The sequence below is a fragment of the Scyliorhinus canicula genome, chromosome 14, assembly GCF_902713615.1.
Source record: "Scyliorhinus canicula chromosome 14, sScyCan1.1, whole genome shotgun sequence".
In the NCBI taxonomy this organism is placed as follows: Eukaryota; Metazoa; Chordata; class Chondrichthyes; order Carcharhiniformes; family Scyliorhinidae; genus Scyliorhinus; species Scyliorhinus canicula.
The window spans coordinates 95,587,582-95,611,470 of NC_052159.1; the positions used below are offsets into that span (position 1 = coordinate 95,587,582).

A 23,889-nucleotide genomic window follows, 5' to 3' on the forward strand; every position below is an offset into this window, starting at 1 on the left:
TAATAAAATAAAATAAATGGGAACAAAGGAAATAAACAGGAAGGACTCTTACAGCTTTTTATGATGAAATGTTTCTACACCTCAAACTGCATTTCATTCAGCTGGTGTCAGAACACAGATATCTTGATGCACATTTCTCAATGCATTTTCCAGAAGACCACTCAACCTATTCAGGGTCTAATCTGGTCTATTGTGCAATGCTTCAAGTCAGTGTTGAGTCAAGTCCCAAGAATTTCGAACAGTATTTTGCGTACCAAACCACAACTCAGAGAACTAAGGTAGCAAACGGAATGTCTTCCCTTTTTAAAAAAAAAGTATTTTAATTCCGAACCAAATTTTAAACAAACACAAACCCCCCAACACATTGGACGGGATTCTCCGACCCCCCCCCCCCCCCCCCCCCCCCCCCGACCCCCCGGCCAGTCCCACTGGCGTAAATTAGAGTAGGTACTTACCAGTGGGACCTGGCTGCGCGGATGGCCTCCGGGGTTCTCGGGAAGGTGTGGGGGGATCTGGCCCAGGGAGGTGCCCCCACGGTGGCCTGGCCCGCAATCGGGGCCCACCGATCCGCGGGCGAGCTTGTGCCGTTGGAGCACTCTATTCCCCTGCGTTGGCTCTGTGGTCCTCCGCGATGGCCGACACGGAGATGATCCCCCCTGCGCATGCGCTGGAATGACGCCAGCACACACTGGCGCTCCCGCGCATGCACCAACTCGCGCCGGCCGGCGGAGGCTCTTCGGCGTCGGTTGGCATGGCACCAAGTCCCTTCCACGCCGGCAAGCGGGGCGCAAACCATTCTGGCGCCGGCCTAGCACCTGAAGGTGCGGAGGATTCTGCACCTTCGGGGCGACCCGAAGCCGTAGTGGTTCACGCCATTCCTTCGCACCGGAGTTGCCCACCTCGTCGGTTCGCGGAGAATCCCACCCCATCATGTCCCACCCTCCCTCCCCCCCACCCCTCTCTTAGCAGTCAACGGTAACCACCTCTCTAAAATGCAAAATGAACAAGCCCCACCTATTGTAGAACCCATCACTCACCCCTCCCTTAGAGCAAATGTCACTTTCTCCAGGACCAAAAACTCCAGTATGTCTCCCCGCCACACTGAGGCACAGGGTGAAGAAGCTGCCCTCCATCCCAACAATGTCTTTCCTTTGAAAAATACCTCACAGCAATGTTTTCTTCTAATAAATACACTTGAGGGTTTTCTTTCAGGCACAGGGATTTGGCAAATGACTGATTGCCCGGTGGAATAAATTATATAATTCGCCCCAGCCACATGGATTGCTGTCCAGAAAACCTACTTGAAAGCATGATGTAATTGGAAGTAAATATCCTTATTAATGTCTGTTGCTGCAAACTGGCACTTCATCCTGCCAAATCATATCAGAAGAATAGAGCCTGAAGGTACAGTGTGACAGTGTTGCTACTAAGGAATTGATTTTTAAAAAATGTAACTTGGAGTGTGATGGCCATTAGCCAAGTCGGGACAGTGCTGCAGAAGGAGATGGTGGAGAAGTCTCTGACTCAATCCTCCACCTCTGGCTGAAGAAGAAAAGACAAGGGAGGCTAGATGTGGAAGCACAAATCATTGGTGGGGAACTGAAGAGCAGCATGTCTACTAAAAGAAAAGGTAGTACAAAATCATTAGAGTTACATACTATTGGCCGAGGTGCCACTAGTTCAGTGAAAAAATGCTTCTCCGCAGTTTCTTTTCATTTAAGTTCCTAATCAGCTTCACCTGCCTGCTTGGTGGATGTAAAAGATTCAAAGAAGAGCAGATAAATTATTCCCAGTGTTGTGGCCTATGTTTATCCTTCAATCAACTTCACAAAAAAAGATTATCTGGTCATCACATTGTGGGACTTTGCCGCGTACAAATTGGTGGCCGCGATTTCTACATTACAACAGCGACTGTGGTTCAAACGCACTTCGCTGGCTGTCAACTGCTTTGAGATGTCTGGTGGTCATGAAAAGCGTTAAATAATTCATGTTCTTTAATTTTTCTAATTCTAATGCTGAACTACATAAACAGTGATTTAAGATTCAGGCAAAAATCAATGTTGAATTACTTTGTGTTTGTGAAAGTTGCTGAATAGAATTTAAAACACAGTAAGAAGTCTTACAACACCAGGTTAAAGTCCAACAGGTTTGTTTCAAATCATTAGCTTTCGGAGCACAGCTCCTTCCTCAGGGGAATGAGGAGGTGGGTTCCAGAAACATATATATATAGACAAATTCAAAGATGCCATACAGTACTTTGAATGTGAGTCTTTGCATCTAATTAAGTCCTTACAGGTCCAGCTGAAGCAACTGGAGAGAGGGATAATCACAGGTTAAAGAGATGTGAATTGTCTCAAGTCAGGACAGTTGGTAGGATTTCGCAAGCCCAGGCCAGATAGTGGGGGCTGAATGTAATGCGGCATGAATCCAAGGTCCTGGTTGAGGCCGTACTCATGCGAGCGGAACTTGGCTATAAGTTTCTGCTCGGCAATTCTGCGTTGTCGCGCATCCTGAAGGCCACCTTGGGGATCCCCACACCCCCACTACTTGCCTTCAAACAACCGCGCAACCTCAAACAAACCATTGTTTGCAGCAAACTACCCAGCCTTCAGAACAGCGACCACGACACCATACAACCCTGCCATGGCAATCTCTGCAAGATGTGCCAGATCATCGACATGGGTACCACCATTACACGTGAGAACACCACCCACCAGGTACGTGGTACATATTCGTGCAAATCGGCCAACGTTGCCTACCTCATACGCTGCAGGAAAGGATGTCCCGAAGCGTGGTACATTGGCGAGACCATGCAGACGCTGCGACAATGAATGAACGGGCATCGCACGACAATCACCAGGCAGGAATGTTCCCTTCCAGCCGGGGAACACTTCAGCAGTCAAGGGCATTCAGCCTCTGATCTCCGGGTAAGCGTTCTCCAAGGTGGCCTTCAGGACACGCGACAACGCAGAATTGCCGAGCAGAAACTTATAGCTAAGTTCCGCACACGAGTGCGGCCTCAACCGGGATCTTGGATTCATGTCTCATTACATTCACCCCCAACCATCTGGCCTGGGCTTGCAAAATCCTACCAACTGTCCTGGCTTGAGACAATTCACACCTCTTTAACTGTGATTATCCCTCTCTCCAGTTGCTCCGCCTGGACCTGTAGACTTAATTACCCACAAAGGCTCTCATTCAAAGTATCGTGTTGCATCTTTGACTTTGTCTATATACATGTTTCTGGAACCTACCTCTTCATTCACCTGAGGAAGGAGCAGTACTCCGAAAGCTAGTGATTTGAAACAAACGTGTTGGACTTTAATCTGGTGTTGTAAGACTTCTTACTGTGCTCACCGCAGTCCAACACCGGCATCTCCACATCTTAGAATTTAATAGGCCAGGCACTTTTTTGTATTGTGCTCTCGCCCTATCTGGCATTTAAAATCTTAGTACACGTGGTGACAGGTCTACTTTAACTTAAGAGAAAATAAAAACCCTTCTCTCTTGGTGGAAACTAGCAACCACTTGTTACTACAATCTATGGGACATACCCACACCAAAACTCCATCTTCCTGTGGTTTCTGAACTTCTGAGTATGGGGAGGAACACATGCTGGAAGTAACTGTGGCCCTACACAGACCTGATGATGCCATCAGGCATAATTTAATTTTAACCAAAGACCTGAATGGAGAATTCAGTGCTGCTTTACTGCCAGACTAGGTATGAGAAGCTGGATCCTCGGAGGCCCAAAGAGGTTAAGTGCTCTTTGTTATCTCGTCAGGACAGGCTGAGAGCTGTTGCTCTTGCAGGGAAAGTTTGGATCTTTCCTGTCCTGATCTCCCCATTCATATAACACCTTTATCTCCCTCTACTCGACCCCAAAGGCTTCTGGAACCACTAATAACTGCTTACCTGAATGCTGGTGAAGCCTGCAAGTTAAAATTGCCCTAGCTTCCACAGACCAGATATGTTGCTGCTCACTTTGATCCTTTCTTTCACTGCTCTTGTCCAGAACTAAAATTGCGGTTTAACTGTCAACTTGCACTATTAAACATTGATTTTATTCTTTTGATTATGGCTTTAGTGATGAGATATGGTGCCTGACGTGGTTTTTCCTCCCTATTTCCACTGCACTCAAATCAAATACATTTTAGTCTCTTTTTCCAACTCATCCTTTCCCAGGGCCTCAAAATTATGGGACCTTTTAGCTCTCACATTTTTTGTTAGACTTTCAAAGTTTAGCAGGACTTAATTACTTCTTCCTGATTGAACTTGTCTTCATGCCAACTCTTTCCAGTTTTCTACACTAAGAATTTGGCTCCTCACCTATGCTTCGGAATAATACTCAAAAAAGCAGCTGCAAATAGATGAAATCACCTTACATAGGGCTCTTTTCCATGTCTGTCTACAGAGGACGACAATACATTGTGATTGGAGACGTAATGATGCAATGTGGCAGCAAACTCATTTCAACTAAAAGTATCGAGAAATATTTCCTTTGTGCTTGGTGCAGTGAAATCATAAACATCTTCATTTTTAAATATGTATTTTTATTTTTTTATAAATTTAGACTACCCAATTATTTTTTCCAATTCAGGGGCAATTTAGTGTGGCCAATCCACCTACTCTGCGAAACCCACGCAGACACAGGGAAAATGTGTAAACTCCACACGGACAGTGACCCAGAGCCGGGATCGAACCTGGGACCTCAGTGCTGTGAGGCAGCTGTGCTAACCACTAGGCCACAGTGCTGACCTATAAACATCTTCATAATGATTTTGCTACACAATGCCATTTGGATTTGAAAACAAGGTTAAATGTGACAGAAACTTGGCACTCGCTGCAGGACAAATCTTACTCAGTAATGAGTTGGCTGTTGATGTGGTGGTCGTTTTGGAGCTGGGATTGAGCCTGAACACCACCACCTCGATATAATTACTCTATTTAAGCTGCTATTGAAGTAACGGGAGGTGCTGCAACTGAACACAGCCAATTGCTGACTAGAGTCAGATCACTGCTTCAATAAATGACACAGATTGCTGAAGCTTGAACCATCACTCACAACTTCTTGTCAAAATTTGTGAATAATTCAAAGGATAAAAGACAGATTAATATTTCAGGTGCCAGTAGCCACATCTCACTGAATTCTAATGAAGGGTCCCGAGCTGCAATGTTAGTCCATCTTTTCTCCTTTCAGATTTTGACGGACCTGACATACATTCTGTTTTTTTCTTCTGTTATTTTAATCACCTTCCATGGAACTGCATAAGGTAGACATTGGCACACAGAGCATCATAAAACAACAGCCATTTATCATTGTGTGGGCCTGAATGGAATGTCAGCTAAATTAAGGGTCAGAATTTTTGACCATTCAAAAAAATATCATTCATATTTACCCTATCTCATTACATTTACATGTAAAATACATAAAATATAAACTTCAATTTGAAAGTGATGATGGCAAACCTAATACTGGTTTTCTCTCGATACGGTAAGAGAGACAATGAGCTGATTTCTTCTGAACATTATGCTTGACACTAAATGGAGGCTTGACAGTCAGTTGGTGACAATGTGCATCCTCTGTACCGAAAATACCAGTTCATACTTGCAAGCACTACTCTGTTGTAACTAATTTTATTATGTATTCCTTTTTAATTTAAATGAGTTATTTGGTTGAAGTTAACCTGAGGTATACCTAAAATGAAATGAGCGCTGGAGGAAACTATTTCTGCCACTGTCAAAAAGGTGTGAATTTAGGGCTCCTCGGAATGCAATCTCAGCAACACTTTCCAGTTTACTGTCAGTTGTACACTTGCACACTCAGCACGTTGTGTGATGCTCTCACCTCTGACAAATATGTTGCCTCCTTACTCACCAAGTTACAGTAATATATGGAATATCAACATGCCAAGCCAGTGAATTTTACTTTGCTGACGTAATCCATCAGTGCTATGCTGGTGAGTTTGGAAAGTTGCAACACTATAGATTCGTGTTAGCAGTCATGCCAACAGTTGGCAATAGATTTAATTGTTTTTTGCTATCGGGACTTTCCCATTTGCACAGGAAAGGCAAAAAAGAAACCTTACAAAGCCACAAATTTCCATTTAAAGCTGGCTGTTGAAATAAATGAAAGGCAACCTCTTGAGTGTCAGTGTGACACCACAAGCCACGTGTCAAAGTTGTAGAATTATTCAGCAAACCTTTGCATTTATTAAAATTGCACAAATTTGTCTCTCTCTTTGTCTAGGCAATCTCTTCAGTTGCTAGGTGTAACACAGTCATAAAAAACTTTTTAAAGAAACATGTTTTCAATTTCATTACATACAGTGCACTGAGGAAATCTTCTCTTTTAGTGAAGACATAAATTATAAAATGGATCAGAAGATATCATCTTCATGAAAATGATCAATGTTTTGAATATTTTCAAAATGTTGAAAATGTTGTCTTGAGTTTGCTGAAAAACGAGGCATGCTGTTAATGCTTTCTGCCTGTCATTCTGTATGTTAAAACATCTGTAAGTGTGTTATGGGGCCACAAAACAATGGCAGGTCAGCTGATATCCTTGTATTAAATGGTGCAACAATGAACCTTCTAGTGTAGTGGGGAAAATAGTTGGAAGTTTTGTTTACACCATCCGTGAGGTTTTTCATTACAAAGCGCAAAGCAGGAAATACAAATTCTAGATCTGGATTTTAGTCCTGTGTCAAACCTTCATGTGAGGGTTGGCCAATCAAGTGCTGAGAGCAAATGGGCTCTATTCAAACCCAGTCTCAAAAAGAGTCAAGCCATTTATGTCCCAATGCTTTAAAGGGCCCAGGTAAAACAAAAACATGATGGTTCATGAGGAATACACAACTGAAACAGAAACCATTTAACACACTTCAGGCAGTTGAATTACAAGAGAATAGGGAAAATATCCCAGGCAATTAAAAAATTTGCAAACTGATTTAGATTAACTAAGAGATCTCTTGAAAAGAAAATGATGTGGACCAAGCGTTGAAAAATTAGATTAGAACAGATAAGTGCTTGATGACTGCGTAGATACGATGGGCCGAAGGGCCTCTTTCTGTGCTGTAAAACTGTGTAATTGTAAAAGATTTTTCAATTATGTCAGAAGTCAGAAGACCATTAAGGATCGTGTGGAGCCATTAAAGGATAGCATAGGACAGATTCAACCAGATGTTCAGGTTATGGCAGAACTGTTTAGATGACTATTTTGCACCAGTCATGGGGAGCACGGTGGTGCAATGGTTAGCACTGCTGCCCATGGCGCGAGGACCCAGGTTTGGATCCCGACCCGGGTCACTGTCCGTGTGGAGTTTGCACGTTGTCCCAGGGTCTGTGTGGGTTTCACCCCTACAACTCAAAGATGTGCAGGTTAGGTGAATTGGCCAAGCTAAAATGCCCCTTAATTGGAAAAAAAATTTGGGTATTCTAAATTTAAAATAAAATTTGCACCACTCTTTACTCTTGTAGATGATGCTTCTCTACCAGATGGGGGCATGTTCTGCATTGAATAGCATTATAAATATTAAATTGATGGTAACGTGAGTTTGGAACAATTAGGAAAGCTCAAAATTGACAAGGCTCCTAGTCATGAATGACCACAACTTCTCATGCAGTAAACCACCTGGAAAATCAACTTGCAATGTGGGGAATCACAAGGCACCAAAGAACTAGCATGCTACGCGCACACAAATCACCAGAGAGATATCCACAGGCATAAACCTTCCCGTGGTCATCACTGGAGAGTGACTCACATTTACAGAACTGTTTACTGTAATTAACAGAGAACAATTCACACCTATAGAGCAGCCACACAGTAATCACCAGAGAACTCCCACACCTATAGAACCCACACTGTACACACAGAGAACAATCCACACCGACAGGCAGTGTTGGAGTAGGAGCGAATCAGGGGGCCATCTTGGATGGGCCCGGTTTAGGGCAAAATTAAAGGAGGCAGAATTGGAAGGGAAGGTCGGTGGACAGTCGAGTGGAATGGAGTCTCAACCCTCCAGTAAGGTTCGTAACATGGAATGTACAGGGACTGAACGGGCAGGTGAAGAGGTCTCCGGTCTTCGCAAACTTGAGGAGCTTGAAGGCAGGGTTGATCTTTCTGTAGGAGACGCATCTCCGGGTGAAGGATCAGGTAAGGTTGAGAAAGGGATGGGTGGATCAGGTATTTCACTCGGGGTTTGATTCAAAGCCGTGGGAGAGGGGGGGGGGGGGGGGGGGGGGGGGGGCATCCTGCCGGTGGTGTTAGTGAACGTTTACGCGCTGAATTGGGACAATGTGGGGTTTGTGAAGGGGTTTCTGGGAGCGAATGCAGACCTGGACACACATCAGTTGATTATGAGGGGTGGTTTTAATTGCATGCTTTAACCAAGGGTGGACAGGTCGAACCCTAAATAAATGGGAAGGTTGAGAATGGCGAAGGAGTTGGGAGGGTTTATGGAAAGCATGGGAATGGTGGATCCGTGGAGGTTTAGGAACACGGGGGAGCGGGAGTACTTCTTTTTCCCTGGCATGAACAAGGTACGCTCCAGAATTTACTTTTTTGTAGCGAGCCAAGCAGTGTTGTGGGTATGGTGGGGCAGAATATGGGGGAATCGTGATCTCAGACCATGCGCCGCACTGGCTGGAGGTCAGGTTCTTAGCTCGAGGCAGGAGCAGAGGCTGGGAAGGAGGTTACATTCGGGGCTTTTGGCGAACAAGGGGTCCCGAGAGAAGGTGTGGTCGGTGATCAGAGACTATGTGGCGTTGAATCAAAATGGGAAGGTATTGGTGGCCACATTTTGGGAGGTGTTGAAGGCGGTAGTTCAGGGAGAGGTTATCTTGTTCAAGGCACACACAGATAGGAGGAGGAAGGAGGAGTGTGAATGGTTGTTGGATGAGATAGTCGAGGTGGACAGCAAATATTCGAGTGCCCCCACCAAGGAGGGGCTGGCGGAGAGAAAGAGGTTCCAGAGGCAGTTTGATAGGTTGATGACGGGGAAGGCAGTGGGGCAGCCACGGAGAGCGAGGTGGGCGCAGTATGGATATGGAAAGAAGGCGAGCCGTATGCTAGCCCATCAGCTACGAGGGCAGACGGCGTCTAGGGAGATTCTGCGGGTACGGACAGGGAAGACGGGAGGTAGTGCTGGTGGTGGGGAAGATTAACATAGGGAGTACTATGAGAAGTGGAGGAGGTTAGAGAGGACTGTAAGAAATGGGATACGTTATGCTTGACAATAGCGTGCAGGGTCCAGATGGCAAAAATAGACATTCTGCCAAGATTCATCTTTGTATTCCAGACCCTCCCGATCTTCATTCCGAAGGCCTTTTTCTGGAAGCTGGATGCAGCGAGTTCTGAGTTTATGTGGGTGGAGAAGGTACAGAGGGTGAAGAGGGCTCTGCTAAATAGGCAGAGGCAGAAAGGAGGATTGGTGTCACTAAATCTGTTGCACTACTATAGGGCGGTGAATGAGGAGAAGGTGAGGCAGTGGTGGGAAGGAGAGGGGCTAGAATGGAGGAGGAATCCTGTCGGGGGTCCAGCCTCCGGGCCAATGTGACAGCGGTGCTTCCGCTGGCACCGAGTAGGTACACGGAGAGTCTGGTGGTACAGTCCATGATTAGGGTGTGGAACCAGACGAGCAGACACTTTAGGATGGAGAGGATGTCAGTGCTAACACCGCTGTGTGGGAACCATAGGTTTAAGCCGGGGGTAACAAATGGCATATGTAAGAGGTGGAGAGAGGTGGGGCTGGTGTGGATGAGGGATTTATATCTGGAGGAGAGATTTGCAAGTCCTGAAGAGCTACAGGAGAGGGTAGAGCTTCCAAAGGGAAGCAAATTCAGGTATATGCAAGTGAGAGACTTTGTGCGGAAGGAATGGAGAGGGTTTACCAAGCTACCAGAGTATACCCTGTTGGAGCGGTTGCTACTACCAGATGTGGATGGGGAGGGTAGGATTGGGGATATATATGGGTGGCTGGGGGAGCAGGGCAGAGTGCAGCTAGGTTAGGGAGTGTGGAGTGTGGCAACGCGTCAGGTGTATTTGACCTCCTCATGTGTGAGGATGAGTTTGATTCAGTTTAAGGTGGTGCATAGGGTACATATGACTTGGGAAAGATGAGTGGGTTCTTCCAGGGGGTTGAGGACAAGTGTGGAAAGTGTGGGTGAGGACCAGCAAAGCATGCGCATATGTTCTGGGGCTGTGAGAATTGGAGAGATACTGGGAGGTGGTGTTTGGGATGTTATCAAAGATTGTGGGGGTAGAGGCCATATTGGACCCTATGGTGACACTTTTTGGGGTATCGAAAATGCTGCTGATGGAAGGGAGATAGGCCGACGTTGTAGCATTCGCCTCTCTAGTTGCCCGGCGAAGGATTCTGCTGGAATGGCGGTCTACAAGGCCACCCAGGGCCGTGGCCTGGCTGTGGGACCTGTACGACTTTCTCCAGCTGGAACAGGTTAAGTTCAAATTGAGGGGATCAGCGAGGGCTTTGAAATGTGGCGGGGACTGTTCATGACCATGTTTGAGGAATCGTTTGTCGTGGGGGGAGGGGGGTTTAAAGGGAGAAAAACCTACACAAACTATGAACTGTGAGGTGTGGAGAATGTTCTTTGATTTATTTATGTGTTTGTAATAAAATACATTTAAAAAAGTAGGATAGCATAATAATCTTTTATTATTGTTTCGTTGCATTCCCGAAACAGGAGTCAGCTGAATCACTCTCTGTTTAATTCAGTTTCCAAGGGAAGGCCCGCAGTGCTGCTTTTCTGCCACTTGGCTAAACTTTTGGAGTTGGGTGAAAAAAGGAGTTAGGTGAAGCTAAAAAGACTGAGCTCAGAATCAATCCGGGTAGCAGCGGAGTGCAGCTGAGTTCCATAAACACGATGGTCGGATTCCTGTTCTCATTAACTTCGCAATCAGCATCAGAGTGAAGCAGTCGTGAGTTTAACAATTTTTTGGGGGGAGGAAGGGATTAACTGACAGCACAAATAAATGAAAGTCAGGGTCATTATAATGGAGTCATATAGTTACACAAAGTAGAGTAAGGGAAGCAAAGTTAGCTTAAGGGAGGTAAGTAAATAATATTCTTTTATAGCATAATTTTTTGTTCAAAAGGAAGTAAATAAGGGCTTAAGGGTAGTCATGCCAGAGAGCTTGCACCTGTGATATGCTCCTCTTGTGCTATGTGGCAAATCATGGAAGCTTCACTTGATCTCTGGTGGCCACGGGCAAAGGCAGTGTGTCCAGCTACTGGCTAACTGCATTTTGTAGCTGGAGCTGAGAGCGGATTCACTGTGGAGCATCCTCGATGTTGAGAAAGCCATGGACAGCAATGTGGCGCATTCAAGAAGGAAATAAGGAGAGTACAGGGCCAACATGTTCCAATCAAGAAAAAGGGTGGGTCGAACAAATCCATTGAACTCTGGATATCGAGGCATATACAGCATTGGATAAGGAGAAAAAGTGAGACATATGGCAGATATTGAAAGCTCAAAACAGCAGAAGTCCTCGAGGTCTATAGAATGTGCAAAAGGGAACTTAAAAAGGAAATTAGGAGAGCAAAAGGGGGGCAAGAATGGACTCTGGCAGGCAGAATAAAGGAAAATCCTAGGGCAGCATGGTGGCGCAGTGGGTTAGCCCTGCTGCCTCATGGCGCCGAGGTCCCAGGTTCGATCCCGGCTCTGGGTCACTGTCCGTGTAGAGTTTGCACATTGGGTTTCGCCCCCACAACCCAAAAAAGGTGCAGGGTAGGTGGATTGGCCACACTAAATTGCCCCTTAATTGGAAAAAAATGAATTGGGTACTATAAATTTATTTTTAAAAAAAGAATAAAGGAAAATCCTAAATTGTTCCACAAGTACATTAGTGGTAAATGGATAACCATGGAAAGAGGAAGGGAAAGAGTCTAGTGAGGCCCACATTGGAAATCTGTGTGTGGAGCTGGAGGACGTATGTAGAGTTTTAAATGAATACTTTGTGTCGGTGTTCACTCATGAAAGGGATGGTGTGGGTATAGACATCAGGGAGAAGGACTATGATAAAATGAAAGAGATTAACATAGGCAAGGAGGAGCTTCTGGTGGTCTGGCCGGCTTAAAAGTAGACAAATCTCCAGGGCCAGGTGAAATGCACCCCAGGATGTTGAGTGAGGCAAGGGAGGCCACAGAAGAGGTGTCGGAGGACTGGATGATAGAAGGGAGGAAGGGATAAACTAGGAAACTAGAGGCCAGTTGGTCTAACCTCAGTGGTGGGGAAACTATTGAAAGCAATTCTGAGAGACAGAGTTAATCTGCATTTGGAGAGGCAGGGATTACTCGAGAACAATCATCATAATTTTGTTAAGGGAAGATCATGTCTGACTAAATTGACAGAATTTTTCGAAGGGGTGACCAGGTGTGTAGATGAGGGGAATACATTTGACATAGTCTACTTGGACTTCAGCAAGGCTTTTGAGACTGGGAGACTGATAGCGACAGTAAGAGCTGATAGGAACCAAGGACATTTCGCAAATTGGATCCAAAATTGGTTGAGTGGCAGGAAGCAAAGGGTTATGGTCAAGGGGTGTTTTTCCAACTGGAATCCAGTGGGGTCCCACAGGTATCAGTGTTGGGCTCCTTGCTGTTTGTGGTTGATATAAATGATTTTGACATGTTTTTGACCAGTGCTGACATAATGGACCGAAGGGCCTTTTCTGTGTTGTAGATCTCTATGACACACTGTAATCATCGGAGAACAATCCATACCTATAGAACTGCATACTTTATTCACTGAAGAACAATTCACACCTATAGAACTGCACACTGTATTCACTGGAGAACAATCCACACCTATAGAAGACTGCACACTGTAAACACTGAGAACTACCCACACCTATTGAACTACACTGTAAACACTGAGAACTACCCACACCTATAGAACTGCACACTGTAAACACTGAGAACTACCCACACCTATTGAACTACACTGTAAACACTGAGAACTACCCACACCTATGGATCTGCACACTGTAAACACTGAGAACAACCCACACCTATAGAACTGCACACTGTAAACACTGAGAACTACCCGCACCTATAGAATTGCACACTGTAAACATTGAGAATTATCACAGCCATGGAATTATGCACAACAATCAAGATGTTGATTTCAGAAATTCATTCCAAACTTTGTTCAGAATAGTTATTAGTTATTTGTTAAAATCTTGCAAAGTACTTATTACTACAGTAAAATGTATGTTTGGCTGTAAAAATGTCAAAAGAAGATTTGAAAAGAAGCATCTTGTAAACTTAAGTGACACTTCTTTCTCGTCTGTTGAATTATGAGTAAATGAAGAACCGTGGCCAGATTTTATAGCCACGCTTCTGCACAGTGGAACCTCCAATATATATAGTTTCATTATCCCCCACCTCAGTTATCCACGAGAGTCTTTGCGTAACAAAACATTGCATGAGCCTTTGATATTAACGAATGGTCCTATTGCTATGTGCGTTGATTCCCATTCTTCTGTTATTGCTCTTTCAGATGTCCAATTGTTCATTAACGTCTTGATTAACTGAGGTGAGTTGACTTCCGGTGACAGCCATGGTGTGATTGGTTGCACACAAGGTGGCTCCTGCCTGGAGACATTGTTTTGGGAGCCTTTTACCCGATTTTTGGTGGACTTTGGTGGAAAGTTGTGAGGAAAGTGGAAGGTGACTCAGTTATCTCCTAGACTGGGATGTCCATCGGATAAAGATGGTGAGGGCCCTGGCCCAAGGGTTGAAAGATACTCGTGGTGCAGCACAAGCTGAGACGATGGCGGAGGGTAGGGTGACGGCAAAGCTGACAATGGATCAATTGATGAGTTTCCTCAAGGAGAAATTTTGGCAACAAAGGAATAAGATGCAGGAGGACTGGTTGAAGGCGACTGAAGGGGCACCTCTTCATAGGACCTTGGATCGGGTGGAGAAGTGCTTGGAGGTGCAAGGGGTGGCGATCCAAGAAGTGGAGAAGCAGGTGTCTGACCAGAGTGACCAAATTGTATCACTGGAAGTGGAGATGGCAATCCTGGGGGATGTTTGCAAGACTCTGCAGGTAAGGATGGAGGATCAAGAGAATCAATCCTGACAGCAACGTTTGCATATTGTGGGTCTGCCGGAGAGAGTTGAAGGAACAAGTGCCACGAGTTATATCGCAAAGATGTTCGTGAAGTTGGTGATGGATAAGGTTCTTGACAAGGCCCCAGACATGGACTTGGCCCACAGGTACTTGAGGCAGAAACAGAGAGTGGGGGAGCCACTGAGGGGGGTGTTTCGCGAGAAAGAAAAGATTCTGAGGTGGGTCGGGGGAGCCGGGACTACAGGTGGGCAGGAAACTGGGTCCGGACAGACCAAGATATTCTGCCCAGCTAAGAGATGAACTGGGTTCAATAAGGCCAAGGTGGTGCTGTATTGGGACAAGATCTGCTTTGCGGTGCTGTACCCGGCTAAACCGTGGGTAACATTTGACAGTCGAGAATATTATTTTGGGACACTGGAGGAGGTGAATGACTTTGTCAAGGAGCATGAGTTGGGGAGGGCTGAAGGGCTGACGTTTGTACCAGTTGTATATAGTTTCATGTTTTCTCCTGTTTATTTGAGGAACTTTGTATGTCCTATACATGCTGTACCCGTTTATAACTCGCAGTAGCCATTGGGTCTCTTAGTGTCAGGCATAGACGGTTTGATTTTTTTGTACCCTTTGTCCCTATGGATGGCTAGGCTCACGGTTGCTTGGGTCCGGTGGGTAATTGACGGGAATGCATTGTATAGTTGTTTTGGTGCGGGTTTTAAAGTTTTATTGTTGTGTTAGGGACATTGGGGGAGAGGCTGGAGAGGTGGGGGAGGCGAAGGTGTAGATTAAAGAGGGGGGATGGATGAGTAGGGAGGGATAGGCATTTGGGCCTCAAGGTGGGAGTCGTCCACATTCGCAGGCAATGCTGGCGAATGCTGGTGAGGGGGGGTGGCTGCAGTGGTTAGCCAGTGTGGGGAGGGGAAAGCTGGGGTGGGGGGGTGACAACATGGTTGGTATGGTGGACCGACTTGGGTGTGGGCAGAGGGGGGGGGGGGGGGTCGGCCATCTTCTGTGGCCGAGTATAGGGGGCTGGGTAGAGGCCGAGTTGGGTGACGATCGTGGATTCTAGGGGAGCGGGGAGGCAGAAGTCTCCGATAAGATTTTCGATGTGGAACATCTGTAGGCTGAATGGGCCAGTCAAATGATAGAACACAGAACATAGAACAGTACAGCACAGAACAGGCCCTTCGGCCCTCGATGTTGTGCCGAGCAATTATCACCCTACTCAAACCCACGTATCCACCCTATACCCGTAACCCAACAACCCCCCCCGCTAACCTTACTTTTTAGGGCACTACGGGCAATTTAGCATGGCCAATCCACCTAACCCGCACATCTTTGGACTGTGGGAGGAAACCAGAGCACCCGGAGGAAACCCACGCACACACGGGGAGGACGTGCAGACTCCGCACAGACAGTGACCCAGCCGGGAACCGAACCTGGGACCCTGGAGCTGTGAAGCATTTATGCTAACGTTTAAGGACAGAGGTGATATTCCTGCAGGAGATGCACTTGCGGGTGAAGAAGGGGTGGGAGGGGCAAACGTTCCACTTGGTGTTTGACTCAACAGGGGTTGCAATCCTGTTTACCAAGAAAACGGGGTTTGTGATGGTGAGTGAAGTGAGAGACACAAGGGTATGTTTGTGATAGTGAGTAGGATGTTAGCGGGATCATCAGTGATGCTGGTGAATGTGTATGCACCAAATTGGGAGAATGTTGAGTTTGCGAGTAAACGGTTAGGAGCGATTCCGGACCTGGACTCTCACAAATTGATTCTGTGCGGGGACTTTCATTGTGTAATGGATCAGAGGATGGATAGCTCGAGTTCCAAGTCAAGGGGGTGGTCGGGAATGGCATGGGAGTTGGGGGCATTTATGCATCAGATGGAGATGGTGGACCCGTGGGGGTATAGGCACCTGAGGGAGAAGGAGTATTCCTTCATCTTGCATGTTCAACGGGTGTATTCCCGTACTGACTTTTTTGTGGTGGAGGTTGTTTAACGTGGTGATGACCCCTCGAAGGGCCGGGAGTCTGAGGTGATTGCGTCAATAGACGCAAAGAAGGCCTTTGCTCGTGTAGAGTGGCAACATCTGTTCAAAATCCTTGGGAGGTTTGGGCTGAAATTCATGGTGTGTGCGCAGCTATCGCCCCCCATGGCTAATGTGCGGATAAATGAGATGAATTTGGGATATTTTGGTTGCCTGGGGGGGGGGGGGAGTCAGGGGTTTCTGCTCTTGCCAGGGTGGCATAAATGCACAGTGGTTAGCATTGCTGCTTCACAGCTCAGGGGACCTGGGTTCAATTCTGGCCAATGTCCAAAAGGTTAGGTAGGGTTGCGGGGATAGAATGGAGGTGTGGGTACAAGTAGGGTGCTCTTCCCAAAGGCCGGTGTAGACTCAATGGGACTCTGTGGTTGCTGTTAGCGCTGGCAATTGAGCCTGTGGTGATAGCTTTGCTTGCTTCCACTGACTGGCAGGCGATTGTGAAGTGCGGGAGGGAGTAGAGGGTGTCATTGTATGCCCACGATTTATTGTTGTTTGTGGCAAACCCACTGGAGAGTAAGGGGAAGATCACGGACCTGCTGTGGAATGGGGCCTTTTCAGGATACAAACTGAAAGTTGGGAAAAGTGAAGTCTTTCCGGTAAATGCTTCAGCGAGTAAAGCGATCTTGTGTGCCTTGCCATTTAAGGTGGCGAGGGGGTCAGATTCTGGTACTTGGGGATTCAGGTGATGCATGAATGGGCCACTATGCACAAGTGGAAACTGGTGGACTTGACAGAGGAGGTTGGGAGGGACTTTAAAAGGTGGGATGCCCTGCACTGGACTCTGGCAGGGAGGGTGCAGGTGGTAAAAATGAATGTACTGGCAAGATTTCTGTTTATCTTCCAGTCCCTCCCAATCTTTCTCCAGAAGGCCTTTTTTCGGAGGGTGGACAAGTTGATATCCGAGTTTGTTTGGGCAGGCACGGCACTAAGGGTTAGTAGGGCCTTGTTTGTGGAGGGAAAGTCTGCGGGTTTGGGTGTGTTGCAGGAGAGGTTTGAGTTACAAAGGGGGAATGAGTTTAGATATTGGCAGGTGCAGGATTTTGCACAGAAGAAACTGCCTTCATTTTCCCAGGTGCTGGAGTACACGCTGCTGGAGAAGTTGTTGCGGAAGGAGACAGAAGGATTGGGGAGATATATGGGAGGTTGTAGAAGGGAGATGCCTTTGTGAAAGGGATTAAGCGGAAGTAGGAGGAGGTGTTGGGATGGAGATGGAGTGGGGAGTTGGAGTGACGTAATGCACCGGGTCAACTCAGCAAGGATGAATCATATACAGTTCAAGGTGGTGCAGAGGGCTCACATGACTAGAGCTTAGATGAGTGGGTTCTTCCCGGGAGTGGCAGACGTGTGCGAGAGGGCCGGCAAACCATTACCATATGTTTTAGGTGTATACAAAATTGGGCAGCTTCTGGGAGGCGGTGTTCGAGAGTCTGTTGGGAATTGTGGGGGTCAAGTTGACGCCGGACCCGATGGTGGTGATTTTTGGGGTGTCGGAAGTGCAGGAGGGGAAGGGGGCCGATGTCGTGGACTTCGCCTCTCTGATTGCCCGGTCACAGATTCTCTTAAATTGAAGGTTGACAGTGTCATCGGGGGTTTTGGTGTGGGTGGGGGAACCTGTAAGAGTTCCTCAGGTTGGAGAAAATTAAGTTTGCCCTCAGGGGATTGGAGGAGGGGTTTGTGGTACAGTGGAGGATGTTTCTGTCCATGTTTGAGGAATAGTTTGTCTTGGTGGGGGAAGGATTAAAAGGGAGAAAATTGAACAAACTGTATGTACAGTGTGTTGTTGATGCTATGTGGTTGGATGGTTGGAATAAAATATATATTTTTTTTAAACTGCCATTATTTAAAAAAAAGGCGAGTTTCAGACCTCCTACTGTTATGACCATCAAGACCACCAATACCACTTACGTCATTAATTTCCCCCCTACTTTACACCACTACTGCTGAAATGTTTATATTCCTCTTTTAGTACAAAGTTACAAGATAATGGTTAATTAAGTGAATGGGTAAAACTGTGGCAATAGATTTCAATGTAGGCAAACGTGAGGCCATCCACTTTCGACCGAAAAAAGTTGGAACAGGGTACTTTATAAATGGTGAACAGCTAGGGCGGCACAATGGTTAGCACTGCTGCCTCACGCGGCCGAGGACCCAAGTTCGATCTCAGCCCCAGATCACTGTCCGTGTAGAGTTTGAACATTCTCCCAGTGTCTGCATGGGTCTCACCCCCACAACCCAGAGATGTGCAGGGTAGGTGGATTGGCCATGCAAGATTGCCCCTTAATTGGGGAAAAGAAAATGGTGACCAGCTAGAAACAGTGTAGGTCCAAAGAATCTTGGGGATTCAGATACAAATCATTAAAATGTCATGGCGGGTACAAAAATTATGAGAAAGGTGTCTGAAATGCTGTTTTTTTATCTGGAGGACTAGAGTGTGAGGCAACAGAAATAAGTCTTCAGTTATAAAAGGCCCTGGTCAGATCACACTTGGAATATTGTGAGCATATCCATGTACCCTACATTTGGCAGGATATATTGGCCTTGGAGGATGTGCAGTCCAATATTGGTAGAAACTAGAGTTAAATTGCAGGGAATTTGGAATGTTAAAGGATGATTTGATTACAATTTTAAAGATATTTAAGGGGAAGGGCAGCATGTGGCGCAGTGGTTAGCACTGGGACTGCGGCGCTGAGGACCCGGGTTTGAATCCCGGCCCTGGGTCACTGTCCGTGTGGAGTTTGCACATTCTCCCCATGTTTCACCCCCACAACCCAAAGATGTGCCGGTTAGGTGGATTGGCCACGCTAAATTGCCACTTAATTGGAAAAAAGTAATTGGCTACTCTAAATTTATAAAAAAAAAGAAACAAAAAAAAAGATATTTAAGGGGATGAATAAAGGATGTTGGAAGAAACTCTTTCCTATACTTTGGGAGTGTAAAATTAGTGGGGGGGAGGCATGGTCAAAAAATTAGAGCCAGACCTTTCAGAAGGATTAAAATTAGAAGGAAAAAATTAGAGCCAGACCTTATACAAAGGATGGCAGAAGTTCTCTTCTACAAATATCAATTGAGACTGGAGCAATTGTTAATTTTAGAACCAAGACTAATAAACTCCTGTTTACTAAAGGGTAGCAAAGGTGGCTATCTGGAGTTAGGTCACAGATAAGCCAGGAGTTCGTTGAAAGGTGGAACAGGCTGGAGGAGGTTAATTGCCTATTCCTGTACCTATGTTCCAGACATCATTACCCACTTGTTGACCTACAGGGTTCATCGAATCCTAAAGTAATTTAGCACAGAAAACAGCAAATCTACCCTTCCATTCTGCTCCAGATCTTATGAAGAACAATCCAGCTAGTCCCTCTTCCCTGTTCTTTCCCCGTAGACCTGTAGCTTTCTTTATTCCTTCAAGTATTTAGCCAATTCCCTTTTGAAGAGTACTCTGATTTTTTGTTGACACTTTAGGAAGGATAGCACTGTCCTTGGACAGTAAGAAGTCTTACAACACCAGGTTAAAGTCCAACAGGTTTGTTTCAAACATGAGCTTTCGGAGCACTGCTCCTTCCTCAGGTGAATGAAGAGACATGTTCCAGAAACATATATATGTTTCTGGAACCCACCTCTTCATTTACCCGAGGAAGGAGCAGTGCTCCGAAAGCGCGTGTTTGAAACAAACCTGTTGGACTTTAACCTGGTGTTGTAAGACTTCTTACTGTGCTCACCCCAGTCCAACGCCGGCATCTCCACATCATGGCTACCCACTGTCCTTGGAGATACTGCAGCAGAAATGTACTGTGCATTCTAAACCTTAACAACTTTATGCTTAAAAATACCTTTTCCTCACTCACCTATTGTCAAATCAGTTCTCGCTGGTTATTGACCCTTCAGTGTTAGAAACAGTTTCCATATTTTTAATTCTATCCAAACCCTTCTTCCCTAAGTTGCAACAGTGACTACAGTTCAAAACTAAAGACCGAGTGGCCTGGAGGTTGAGATAAAAGGTTGCTGAAAGGCAAATTCTTTCTGCTCTCTTTCTTTCATGACTTTCAACACTGATATCAAACCTCCTCCTAACTTTCTCCAGCAGCTTTTCCAATTTATCCACTTAATTGAATCCTTCATCCCGAGAACCATTCCAGGAAAACATTTTTGCACCTTCTTCAAAGCTGCCGTGCCCTTCCTGAAGCCTGGTGCTCAAAATTGGGTGCAATAACTGGGGCTGAACTTGCACAAACTGCAAGTTCTCCAAAGCTCGACCGCACAGAATATACCTTGCAATACCCTACAGCGGGAGACTCTCAAAGGTATTTCAGGACTGATGTACTTAATCCAACTAATATTTCAACAGCACAGCTGAGATAATTTATGCATAATCAAAGAAAGGTTTCTTTAAATATCTTAGTTTGTATCACAATAAAAATGTGCTTAAATCAATTTTTAAGTTCCAAGTTTTTTAAGCTCCAAGTAATGACTTTTAACTTCTCATAACATTGATAATTATATCAATAATTTGTTGGCAGAATAGGTTTGGCATCGTAAATCAACGATGCACTGAACATTACATCATTCACACACGATAAAGATCAGTAATATAAAAGCAAAATAAAAGATAAAAATCAGTGCTGAGATGTGTTTAACACACAAGAAAACTGTGTGTGAGCAATGTACCTTCCCTAGTCAGCCATTATGGCAAAACTGTTGTTCGAATAGATTAAGTTAACTGTGGCACGCAATTGATTTGAGAAATTTGCCGAGTATGGTGCTAGATTAAGAAAAATGGGGGAAACAAGAAGCTAATGTTTATTTTGTGGCTGCAATTAGACATTTGAAAAAAGCTAACACGTACCTGTCGGTGTTGGGCCAGAGGATATTGCACCCCTGGAGATTGTTGGTTCTGTTGCATCTTCTGCAGCAGCATCTTTTGCTGCAGCACAATTGGCATGTTCTGTGCCCGCTGCAATGCCTGATTTTGGAGATGACCCGTTGGTGGTTGTGGCGGTGGCTGCTGCTGCATTGGTGTTGAAGGCTGCTGCTGCTGAGTGTAATGTAAGACAGAAGGTTTGTTCTGCGAACCTAATATGGAAGAGATCTGGCCTGGTTCTGGATCAAAATGAGACAAAGGCTTAGTATTATTGTATGAAAGCTGGTCTGGTGATGCAGAATTAGTATTCATCATGCTGCGATTTATACTGTGAGCCTGCTGCTGCTGGTGAATTATCATATCTATGTGGCTAGTCTGTGCTGCAGTTGGGGTCTTGTAGAGGCAGTTATTCATGTTTTTGGCCTGATTGCTGTTTGTTGACACCCCAGTGAGCAGAGTATTTTGGGGGCTGAAGGGCTGTTGGTGGAGGGAAGGACTGGGTATTTTCTCCTGGCCAAAATTTGCTGACGAAGGACCTGACTGTGGTGCAGGTGGCCAGCTGGATGCCTGATTTTGCTGTTGGTGCTGGAGCATAGCGTGCTGCTGCCGATTGTCCGCAATCTTTTTCAGCTGCTGTGCATGAGACATGTCATGCCAATTGGGGAGGGCTCTGTTTGTTGCTGAAGGTAGAGACTGCTGCGGCTGGTTTTGGCTTTGAGGCGCTGACGAGATGGGTGAAGGAGTGGACATGGTTGCATTTGTCATGGAATATGGTGGTCCAGCGGAAGGAGGCCGCATCTGCGGTGACCCAACTGGTGCCTGAGTAAAGCCAGGTGAGTATTCCGTTTTTACTGTTGGATTTTCTAACTGAGAGTGTGGCTTCGGTGTACTGCTCTGGTTTTGCTGACCAAGGTCCAGGCTGAATGGTTCTTCATTCCTAATGCTGGGGTTTAACATGTTGTCTAGATCAAGTTCACTCAGCGGCGGAACACCCGACATATTTGTCAATTCGTCAAACAAATCCTGCAAATCTGGATCAAGCAACTGCATTCCAAGATCATCTTTGGGTCCAAATAACATATTATTGCTGGAGATTTGGTTGTTTAAACTCTCAGTGCATGAAACACTCTCCACTGGCTCCTGTTTCATCTCCTTGTTAAGTGGCAAGTTGAACCCAGAACTGACATCAGCACCATTGGCTTGGGTGCTTCCTATCAAGCCACTGTCTTTTACTGATGTTGCAGTTCCCATTGTGACTGTGACCTGCATGTTTTGGCCTTGTCCATTACTGAGCTGATGCCCACTTTGGCCTATTGCAAGACCACCTTCATCCACTCGTATTCTCTTAATATCCATTTGGAAAGGCCCGTCTGAGATGCCATTTTGTCTTTCGCTGCTGACAGGTGAACCATTTCCTTCCAGCTTTCTCTTTATGGAACCCTGCAACTAAAAGAAAGCAAATGTATTAGCGTCGTTTGTTAGCAACATTTCATATCATTTATCATTCTCTGAAGAAAAAATCAGATACTAATAATAGATTATTTAATGCTTAAACATCAAGACCTCTGAAATCTAGGTGCTGCAATTTGGCATGTTACACTGGCATCTTGGCCATTGGAATTTGAAGAGTAAGCAGGAGGACACTTAGTTCTGATGGGTAGCCATGCCACTAAGTTGCATTTCCACCTGCCTCACATGGTTGGAAGATCATCGGGGGTTGGGGGGGGGGGGGGGGGGGGGGCGTTAGGTAGAGGCAAGTGCATTTTCCCTCCAATCCTTTTTCATTACATCAACTAATAATCCAGCAGGCACCTGTGCCAGCATCAGACCATCTTGGGCATTAGTGCGTTGAAGGGGTGCAGGGACACTGCATAATTTTTAACATTGTGCATTTGCCAGACTTTTGATATTTTGGCATTAGTTTCCAATATTGAGCGAAATAATTCTGGTCTTCGAAAGAATGAACCATTATAGCAATATTGGTCAGTAAAATTCTCGTACAACAATTCTGGCTGTTACAGAAGTATCCCTCCAGTCCAAACTTCTGGCACTGATCCTAAGGAGATATGTGGGAAAGTGAGAGGGAGCGCCCAATTTGCATGGGTTTGACATGTTCATATGCCACGAAGAGTGCACTCACTACGGGTTCCTGCCTACCTGCTGCCAGGAAGTCTGGCACCTGACTGCCATCCAGATGGATGGGGATGTGAGTTGGGGAGGTGTGTCTGACCCTTACCACCTGGGGGAAAGTTTTCTTCTGCCCCTTTACCAAGGAGGCTAATACTTAAGTATGTTCTTCTTCAGGCGCCCGGGCCATTTTCCATTGTGGTATTCTGGAGGCTGACATTATTCACCCCACCTGGCTTCAAATTTATAATGTGTCCCACCGAAGGATGTGAAAACTCACGGTGAGTGTTCTGCTCTTACAAGACTGACTGGGAGCTCCTAGAGTAGGCAGGAATTGGGCACATCCAGCTGTCCACACATTTCTGGCTGTGCAGCTGGATTCCTGCAGCAGTTACAGTGAGGCTGTTGGAATGGCCAAGTAATTGAGCCTAATTTGTTTCTAAACTATTACAATATATGCAACATTCCAATTATAAATGGGCTACGGATTAAAAAAGCCATGTAGAAAATGTGCTAATGCTATATCCTTTTCAGAAAGTCTTTTTTTTTTTTCCACCTTATCTAATCTGTCTGGAAATAATACCAACATGGAAATCACATACCAGCATGACTTTGATACACATCATAGAAAACTCCAGATAATATAAGAAAATGCTTTAATAATAAGACAACCTTTTATTCCATATTTTCTGCAATGATTAGTATCTTTCAGGAATTGGATTTGGTAAAAGAGATGGAACATAGAACAGCACAGTACAGGTCCTTCGGCCC

The 23,889-nt window shown here is 45.6% G+C and overlaps 1 protein-coding gene across 2 annotated transcripts in view; it reads right to left on the reverse strand.

The window, feature by feature from the left end:
• Positions 1-23,889, reverse strand: part of zmp:0000001236 (mastermind-like protein 2) — a 461,039-nt gene that overhangs the window by 118,803 nt on the left and 318,347 nt on the right. For both annotated transcript variants that reach the window (XM_038818326.1, XM_038818327.1), the window contains exon 2: positions 20,977-22,437. In XM_038818326.1, coding sequence (XP_038674254.1) covers positions 20,977-22,437 — 1,461 coding nt within the window. The remainder of the gene's footprint in view (positions 1-20,976; positions 22,438-23,889) is intronic.